General features: G+C 41.2%; 1 protein-coding gene across 3 annotated transcripts in view; it reads left to right on the top strand.

The window, feature by feature from the left end:
- Positions 1-10,025, top strand: part of EXD2 (exonuclease 3'-5' domain containing 2) — a 59,014-nt gene that overhangs the window by 20,264 nt on the left and 28,725 nt on the right. For all 3 annotated transcript variants that reach the window (XM_081830353.1, XM_081830352.1, XM_081830354.1), the window contains one exon: positions 8,592-8,848. In XM_081830353.1, coding sequence (XP_081686479.1) covers positions 8,592-8,848 — 257 coding nt within the window. The remainder of the gene's footprint in view (positions 1-8,591; positions 8,849-10,025) is intronic.

The raw sequence follows: 10,025 nt of genomic DNA, 5'->3' as shown, positions 1-10,025 counted from the left end.
ATTCTGACTGGTGTGAGGTGGTATCTCATTGTGGTTTTGATTTGTATTTCCCTGATGTCGAGTGATGTGGAGCATTTTTTCATGTGTCTGTTGGCCATTTGGATGTCTTCTTTGCAGAAATGCCTGTTTATGTCTTCTGCCCATTTCTTGACTGGATTATTTGTTCCTTGGGTGTTGAGTTTGATAAGTTCTTTATAGATTTTGGATACTAGCCCTTTATCTTATATGTCATTTACAAATATCTTCTCCCATTCTGTCGGTTGTCTTTTGGTTTTGTTGACTGTTTCCTTTGCTGCAGGCGACCCCATCTTTACATTCTTTTAATGTTCTCTTTTGATAATCAGAAGCTCTATATGGTATATAAGAAGTCTTGTCCTACTCTTAGTCATAAAGATATTCTTCTTTATTATTTTCTTGGAGTTTTGTGGTTTTAACCTTGCACATTTAGATTTACAGTTCACCTGAAATTGATGTGTGTCCGTGCATGTGTGTGTGTGTGTGTGTGTGTGTGTGTGTGTGTGTGTGTGTTAGAGTCAAGTTTCATTTTTTCCCCATATGGATATCCAGTTGTTCTAGTACCATGAATTGAGAAGATAAACCTTTCTTCACTGCTCAGCAATGCCACTTTACCACAAAACAAGTGTCTGTATATAAAATCTGTTTCTGGGCTCTCTAGTAGTCTGTTTTTCTATTCTTGCACCTATGATTACAAACTATCTTAGTTACTATTGTTTTATGATGACTCTTGATATCTGGGACAGCAGTTCTTGCCATCTTGTCCTTTTTCCAGAATATCTTAGTCTTGGTCCTTTACATTTCCTTATTTATTTATTTTTGCTTTTCAGGTTCTACAGAATTTTTTTTTTTTATATTTTGATTGAAATTGTATTGCATCAATAGATCAGTTTGTGGGGAGTAACTTTTTATAATACTGAGTTTTCTAATCTAAGAATATTTATTTAGATCTTTAATTTCTCCTAAAAATCTATTTATAGTTTTCTGTGATTTTAAAAATTCTATTGTAGGGGCACCTGGGTGGCTCAGTCGTTAAGTGTCTGCCTTCGGCTCAGGTCATGATCCCAGGGTCCTGGGATTGAGCCCTGCATCGGGCTCCCTGCTCAGAGGGAAGCCTGCTTCTCCTTCTCCCACTCCCCCTGTTTGTGTTCCCTCTCTCATTGTGTCTCTCTCTGTCAAATAAATAAATAAAATCTTTAAAAAAAAATTCTATTATAAATGAAATCTTTAAAATTTTTTGTGTTTCTGGTATAAAGAAATACAGTTGATTTTTATATATTTCTCTTTTATTAAGGAACCTTACTAAACTCATTAATTCAAATTACTCACTTGTAGATTCTTTGGATTTCTGTGTACACTGTTACATCATTTGAGAAATGATGATTTTATTTCTTTCCAGTCCTTACACTTTTTGTTTCTTTTCCTATCTTACCATAGTGACTAGGATCACAGTGTCGTGCTTAGTAGAGGTGGTGATAGTAGGTATCCTTGACTCATTGCCTATCTCACAATGACAGCTTTCAACATTTTCATATTGAATATGATATCTGCCATAGGTTTGTTTATAGATCTCTTTACCAGATTAAATACATTGCATCCTTTTTTTGTTGTTGTTAAAGATTTGTTGTTGTTGTTGTTAAAGATTTTATTTATTTATTTGACAGAGAGACAAAGTGAGAGAAGGAACACAAGCAAGGGGAGTGAGAGAGGGAGAAGCAGGTTCCCTGTTGAGCAGGGAGCCCAATGTGGGGCTCGATCCCAGGACCCTGGGATCATGACCTGAGCCGAAGGCAGACGCTTAACAACTGAGCCACCCAGGGGCCCCTAAATACATTGCATTCTATTCTTTGTTTGTTAGGAGGGTTTTTTAAATTATTATTATTATGAATAGTTGTTGAATTTTATCAAGTGCTTTTTCTGCATTTCTTTTTTTTATTATTTTTTTTAAACAATTTTTTAAGGGGGAAGGGGCAGAGGGAGAGAGAGAATCCTCAAGCAGGCTACCTGCTCAGTGCAGAGCCTGATGCAGGGCTCGATTTCACGACCCTGAGATCGTGACCTGAGCTGAAATCAAGAGTCTGATGCATAACCAACTGAGCTACCCAGGCTCCCTTTTCTGTGTCTTGAGCTGACTATGAAGTTTTTCTTCTTTATTCTGTGGTGGTGGTGAAATACATTGATTTTTTAATTTCTGGAGTAAATTCAACTTGGTCGTGATGTCTTATTCTTTTTATACATTGTTGAATTCATTTTGCTAATGCTTTTTAGAGGATTTTTTGTTTTATTTATTTTTTTATATATATTTATTTGACAGAGACACAGCGAGAGAGGGAACACAAGCAGGGGGAATGGGAGAGGGAGAAGCAGGCTTCCCGCAGAGCAGGGAGCCCGATGCGGGGCTTGATCCCAGGACCCTGGGATCATGACCTGAGCCGAAGGCAGACGCTTAACGACTGAGCCACCCAGGCGTTCCAGATTTTTTGTTTTACAACTATGTTCATGAGTGATACTGGCTTGTAATTTTTTTTTTCTAGAAATGACCCTGATTTTGATAAGAAGTCATGCTGGTCTCATAGAAAAAGTTAAGGCTTTCCTTATTTTTGCATTCTCTGGAAGAGTTTGTATAAGATTGCCATTCTTTTTTTCTTAAATATTTGACTAGAATCTGCTGGGGAAGCCATCTGGAGTTTTTTTGTTTTTGGTTTTTTAGGGAAGTATTTGAATTATGGATATCATTTCTTTAATAGTTTTGGAGTTAGTCAGATTTTCTATTTCTTCATGCCTTTTAAAAAAAAATTTTTTTTTTATTTAGTTATAAGTAAGTAATCTCTACACCCAGCATGGGGCTTGAACTCCTGACCCTGAGATCACGAGTGGCATGCTATTCTGACTGAACCAGCCAGACACCCCATCTTCATGTCTGTTTTGGTAAATTATATTTTGCATCTAAAGCTGCTTTCAAATTTTAAAATTATGGGCATATACTTGTTTTTTTTTTTTTTAAAGATTTTATTTATTTATTTGCTAGAGACAGTGACAGAGATAGCAAGAAAGAGCACAAGCAGGGGGAGAGGCAAAGGGAGAGGGGGAAGCAGGCTCCCTGTGGAGCAGGGAACCGGACATGGGGCTCGATCCCAGGACCCTGGGATCATGACCTGAGCCGAAGGCAGACGCTTAACGACTGAGCCACCCAGGCGCCACCCTTTTTTTTTTTTTTAATATGAGAGAGAGAGAGCACATGAGTGGAGGGAGAAGCAGGCCCCCCACTGAGCAGGGAGCCTGATGCGGGACTTGATCCCAGGATCCTGAGATCATGACCTGAGCTGAAGGCAGGCGCTTAACTGACTGAGCCACCCAGGCGTCCTCCCTTTTCATTCTTGACATCACTTATTTGTGCTTCTCTCTTTTTCTTGATTACTCCTTCTATGGGCTTATCAATTTTATTAGTCTTTTCAGAAAACCAACTACTCACTTTGTTGATCTTCATTATTGTATGTGTGTGTTCTATTTCACTGGTATCTGCTCTCTCATTTTTTTCTTCTACTTGATTGGGTATAATTTGCTATTCTCTATTAGTTCTTCAAACTACTTTAATCTGACCTACTAGACTACCCTACTGGAATTGATCAAGTTGATGGCTTTCTTGTTTTCAATCCAGCAGACACTTATGTGGACTCGTGCTATTCTAGCTCTCAAAAGCATCTGCATAGTTTCTACATAAGACATTCTTCTTGGTTTTCATGTCTTCACACTCTCCTGTCTTCTGTCATACTGTTCTTTACTCTTTTTTGTCTTCTGATCTCTCTTTTACTTCACATCTAAATACCGAGGTGGCTCAGGCTTGGTCTCTTCTCTGTCTACCCCAGGGATTGCAAACTCATGCCTACAAGTTCCAGATGGGAAATGTAAATGAAGATGTGGAGTGATTGTTTGCATTTTTTGAGCATATAGAGATATTCTTAAACTTCATAAAGAAATATGCTCCCTCCCTTTTTTTCTTTAAATACAAGGCCTCTATGATCTTTTATTTTCCTAGCTTTAATAGAGACATGGATCCTGAGAAATATTTCTTTCTATTAGAAAAACAGTGGTGGGGTGCCTGGGAGGCTCAGTTAGTTTAAGGGTCCCACTTTGGCTCAGGTCATGATCTCAAGCAGGGGTGGGGAGGGGTGGTGGTGGTTGGGGTGGTGGGGAGGGCGGCAGGCTTCAGTGTTGAGAAGACATTATGGTGAATTAAAGAATTCATGCCTTAAAAAAATGAGGAAGCTGCCATATAGGTCAAGCCAAGTGTTGCCAGGTTGTCCAGTTCTTTCAGAGAAACTTGGAATATAAATTTTTTAAACATGTGAACTTCACTAATTTTTAAATTTTGGTGCAAGTTTTTAAATACGTGGAGACTAAAACAATAATAATATTAAATGTGTCTGTGGATCAGCAGATGTGTCCATGGACCACTAATTTATGTCCTCTATCTACATTCTTCTCTTAAGTGAGCTCATCTGTTTTATAGCTTTAAATATCATTGATACGCTGATGACTCTCAAAATTAGAACTCCAGCCTTTTAGATCCACCTACCTACTTGATGTCTTCCCTTCAGTGTCTAATAGTCATCTCAAACTTAACACGTTCCTAAAAGAACTCTTGAGTTTTCTTCCTAAATCTGTATTATCCTTAGTCTTCTCCACCTTTAAGATGAACATCAGGGAAACATCCAACCCCCAAAGGGCTAACTAACAGAAATGATAAGATTTAAAGTCAGACACATGGGCACCTGGGTGCCTCAGTTAAGCGTCTGCCTTCGGCTCAGGTCATGATTCCAGGATCCTGGGATCGAGCCCCATGTGGGGCTCCCTGCTCGGCGGGGAACCTACTTCTCCCTCTCTCTCTGCCCCTACCCGCTGGTACTCTCTCTCTCCCTCTCTCTCTCAAATAACTAAACAAAATCTTAAAAGAAAAAAAGAAAAAGAAAAAAAAAAGACACCAACAGGCGGTTATGGAATGCTGGGTTTCTTCAATGGCAAAATATATAGAAATTCAGAGAAGTAGTTGCAGAAACAGGAAATAACACAGCATGCTACCAGATAGAGGTAGAGGTATGGGTTTCCAGACCCCGCTGAATTACCCATGGTAATGTACAATTATGCATAAATCACTTGTACAAAATGAGGTTTCTGCTGTGTTTTAGAAGGTAAAACATGCCTTTCTCTTGGGAAGGTGGGGATGGAGGTGTTAAATATCTTTCTGGCCCCTGTCTCCTGCCTGATATTTTCTAGAGTCTCTGGCTACAGATATCCTTGATCAACAGGTGCAAATAACTGGTGCAACAAAGATTGAATGAAGTGAAGGTTATCTTCGGAAGAGCATTGTTCTGCAGGCCCAGGCTTCAGGCCTACTGGAGGTCTATTTCCTTTTCCTTACCATTAACCCCTTTCTAGTAATAGTACCTAGTGCTATCTCCAAAATAGACATTGCCTCCATCTAGTTCTCTACATCTTCTCTGCTTCCTCCCTAGCCCAAGCCTCACGTGACTCTCATCTGGACCTTTGTAGAACCTTCCTGACTGTCCTCCCTGCTTGGACCCCTGTGCACCTACAATCCCCCCTCCATTTAGTAACCAGAGTGAACTTTTAAAAATGAAAGTCAGACCATGTCAGTCCTCTGCTTAAAACCCTTTCATTGCTTTGCATAAAACCGACGTGTCTTACTTATCTGTACTTAAGGACTTAGGTGCTCTGGCTTCTCTCAGCATCTCTGATTTGTCTCCTGTTCTCTTTCCATCCTCCTATTTTTTTTTTCTCATCCTCTTATTATTACTTGCCAGGCTTATTAAGCCTTTATTCTGTCACTTGAAAAGGACAAACTCATTTGTATCTCAAAGACATGGTCTAAATTTAACTGATACCATAAACTCTATAGACTAAGGTTGCTCATTAATCTGTTCAAAGCCCAGAAGATGGTCCCAAATCATTCTTTACTCTCTGCTGCCATCGTGGGGTCATTTAAAGAATTGTGGGCTTTTCCAGAAAGTTTTATCAGCTCTAGACTTCCTGAAGCCAAAATGGATGATCCACTGGCCCTCAGAAAGGAGATTCTAAATCATCGCTGTCTAAGTGAATCACTGAAATACGGAAAAAGTGTTAGAAATTTTGTCTATGATTTTTGATGGCATCATTCATTAAAAGTTTTTACTTTTGTGTATGTTTAATAATGTCTATAACATGTTAATATAGTACTACAAATAGTACTACATGTTTATAATATATAAATACATATTTATATATGTATGTATGTCCCAGACATTTTTTTATGAGTTCGTGAAGTAGAAGTCAAAGACGAGGGCTCTCTGAGTTTTGTTTCTTTTTTATTTATTTATTTATTTATTTTATTTTTTTTAAAGATTTTATTTACTTATTCATGAGAGAGAGAGAGAGAGAGGCAGAGGGAGAAGCAGACTTCCTGCAGAGCGGGGAGCCTGATGCGGGACTCGATCCCAGGACTCCGGGATCATGACCTGAGCCGAAGGCAGACGCTTAACCATCTGAGCCACCCAGGCGCCCGCCTGAGTTTTGTTTCTAACAGCAGCTCTGTGACTATCTCCTCTCTGTGGTTTTGGTCATCTCAGCTATGAAATATCCTACCTCAGGTTACTTGTAACACTTTGTTTGAACCACTCCTTTGGTATTTACCGTGTCATTTCTGATGGTGTGAGCTTGTGTGTATTGTACTCTACCAATAAGGCTGTAATCCCTGAGTCACGTTCCATCTCTTGCGTAAGTTTATAGCCACAGTGGCGCGTGGCACAGGGCCTGGCGTGATGATCCGTGGTAGTGAGAGCACCACACTGCCCAGAGTGGGATTCCCCACTGTAAATAGCTGGGGCAGGTGATTCGTTGTGAGCGGCTATCCCGTACGTTGTAGGATGTTTATTGGCAGTCTGACCTCTACCAGTTAGATACTTGTGCACCCCATCCCCCAACTTGTGACAACCAAAAATTTCTATAGATGTTGCCATATTCCCTGGGGTAGTGGAAGGGGTGCAAATGAATCTCGGTTGAGAACTGCCCTTCTAGATCAGGGATTTTTTTTTTTTTTAAAGATTTTATTTATTTATTTATTTGAGAGAAAGAGAGAGAGACAGAGAAACAGCATGAGAGGGGAGAGGGTCAGAGGGAGAAGCAGGCTCCCCGCTGAGCCGGGAGCCCAATGTGGGACTCAATCCCAGGACTCTGGGATCATGACCTGAGCCGAAGGCCGCTGCTCAACCAACTGAGCCACCCAGGTGCCCTAGATCAGGGAATTTTGGTACTAGTCCTCACTTTGTCATTATGCCTGCATGTGTAGGCAAACTGCTTCACATGTAGGTCCTAAATTTCTTCTCCCAAAAAATGAGGATTGGGATTTCTTGGATGTTTAACTTGGGTTCTGTGGGATAGCTTTAGAGGATCTTTCATTAATGTGAACTTTGCAAGTAAATTTTTCTGGGAATAATTTCTTAGCTTTCAGCTTTTTTCTCCAACTTACCTGTTACCTCAAAAAGATTAAGTCAGTTTGAGAGAGAGATAGCGACAGAGATAGAGAGAGATAGCGACAGAGATAGCGAGAGAGAGCACGATCAGGGAGGAGAGGGAGAAGCAGGCTCCCCACTGAGCAGGGAGCCCCATGTGGGACTTGATCCCAGGACCCTGGCATCATGACCTGAGCCGAAGATGCTTAACCAACTGAGCCACCCAAGCGCCCTAAAACTAAATCAGTTAATATATGAAGTGATTTTCTTCTCAAGATATAAGGATCCTAGCTTATGCTCAATATACCTTTTTTTTCCTTAGTGAACACCATTTGTGATCATAAAATGCTGAGAAAGCATTTTGTGCTACCAGGATTTATTTTATTGGCAGGTACCACTTACTTATAGTACTGTATTTTCTACCTGTTGTCAAAAATTGGATCTTGAGGCAGTAACGACATGGTAAATGAGTAGCATTCCTAGCACGCATGTTGGAGAGTCTGGATAATGAAAAGTATGTATTTATCATTTGGCACTCTACTCCTTAGCCTTTTTTCACTTAGACTTTTATTTTTAAATTTTTAAAATTTTTTTAAAGAATTTTATTTATTTATTTGACAGAGAGAGACAAAGCGAGAGAAGGAACACAGCAGGGGGAGTGGGAGAGGGAGAAGCAGGCTTCCTGCCGAGCAGGGAGCCCGATGCAGGGCTCGATCCCAGGACCCTGGGATCGTGACCTGAGCCAAAGGCAGACGCTTAATGACTGAGCCACCCAGGCGCCCCTTCACTTAGACTTTTAAAACCAGCACGTTTCACATGACTCAGCCAGCTCTCCTCTGTGTCACTCTTTCTGGACTGCTCACATTTCAGGCTCACATTTGTTTAGGTTGCTGCTTCACAGAGTCCATTGCATTTGTTAGCATAGGCTCATCCTTCTATTTGAACCAAAATTTGGTCAGCCACTTCCTTTGGGAAGTTAAGGATGTCCCTCTTAGACTTTTTTGCCAGTTTCATGTTGTACTTGGTGCTGTGGTAGGGCATGACCTGTTTCCCTATTTTCCTCTGTTGCAGGTGAATTCGGAAGGCAAAGCCAGCCCTCTGTCACTCCTTCAAATGGCCTCCCCAAGTGGCTTCTGTGTCTTAGTTCGCTTGCCAAAGCTGATCTGTGGAGGAAAAACACTACCAAAAACTTTGTTGGACATTTTGGCAGATGGCACTATTTTAAAAGTTGGAGTAGGATGTTCAGAAGATGCCAGCAAGCTTCTGCAGGACTACGGCCTCATGGTTAAGGGGTGCCTGGACCTCCGGTACCTAGCCATGAGGCAGAGGTAGGGTTGTATGAATGCTGGGGTTCCTGGAGCTGTGGGGCAAATATCTTAGCAAGATTTGTGGAGTACTGAGAACAGTAAGGAAGCATCCAAAATTTTTTAGAAGCCTAGAGGCTTCTGAGATGCATATAAATTTGTGAGGAAATATTCCAGCTTCTGAGAAAACTTTAGTTACCTAGGATTGGTCTTCTTAGATGAAACATCGATAAGGTGTCTCCATAAGCTACAGGTTGTAAACTGATGGCACCACTGGCTAAATTAGGGCTTCACATTTTGCTTTTGCTTTTATTTATTTTTTCCCCATATGATATATATATATTTTTAAAGATTTTATTTTTATTTATTTGACAGAGAGGTAGTGAGAAAGGGAACACAAGCAGGGGGAGTGGGAGAGGGAGAAGCAGGCCCCCCGCTGAGCAGGGAGCCCGACGCGGGACTCGATCCCAGGACCCTGGGATCATGACCTGAGCTGAAGGCAGACGCTTCACCCAGGCGCCGCTCCCCATATGATATTTTTGGGAATTTTTAGTTTAAATCCAGAAGATTTGATGTAAAAGTCTGTATTTGGGGCATCTGAAAAATCAGATGATTTGACTAAACAAGGTCAGGGGTTCTAGATGGTAACAATTGCTGGGGAGAGGTATGTGTCTTTAGATGCCCATGCTCTGTTCAATCGCCAGAGTCCCCACCTCTCCCATCCACTGTAACCCCAACTCCTCCTGATAAACATTTGAGTCTGCAAACCCTGCTTTAGGCCAAAAGTAGTGGGAGAAAGTTACTGGGAGAAAGAGAGATTTCCCTTTTCCTTGGAATTCTATTCTTAGGGAAATTCTATTCTAACTTGTTTTTCAGGGAGTGGCAATGACCTTCTCATGTGTGCCAGTGTGTGTGTGTGTGTGTGTGTGTGTCCTCATTTTAATAATGTGGAGTGAGGTAGCCTCTCTCCCTACCTCAAATGACACTGACATTAAAAGTTCAGAGGATTTGATAAACTAAGAGAAGGCCTGATTAAAATCTCTTCTTACCGGGGCGCCTGGGTAGCTCAGCCGGTTAAGCGTCTGCCTTCGGCTCAGGTCATGATCCCGGGGCGCCTGGGTGGCTCAGCCGGTTAAGCGTCTGCCTTCGGCTCAGGTCATGATCCCAGGGTCCTGGGATCGAGCCCCGCATCGGGCTCCCT

Source organism: Leptonychotes weddellii, chromosome 9 (genome assembly GCF_054177405.1).
Source record: "Leptonychotes weddellii isolate Sample4059 chromosome 9, ASM5417740v2, whole genome shotgun sequence".
NCBI classification, from domain to species: Eukaryota; Metazoa; Chordata; class Mammalia; order Carnivora; family Phocidae; genus Leptonychotes; species Leptonychotes weddellii.
The sequence above is the reverse complement of the archived record's forward strand: the minus strand, read 5'-3'. Positions and strand labels throughout refer to the sequence as shown.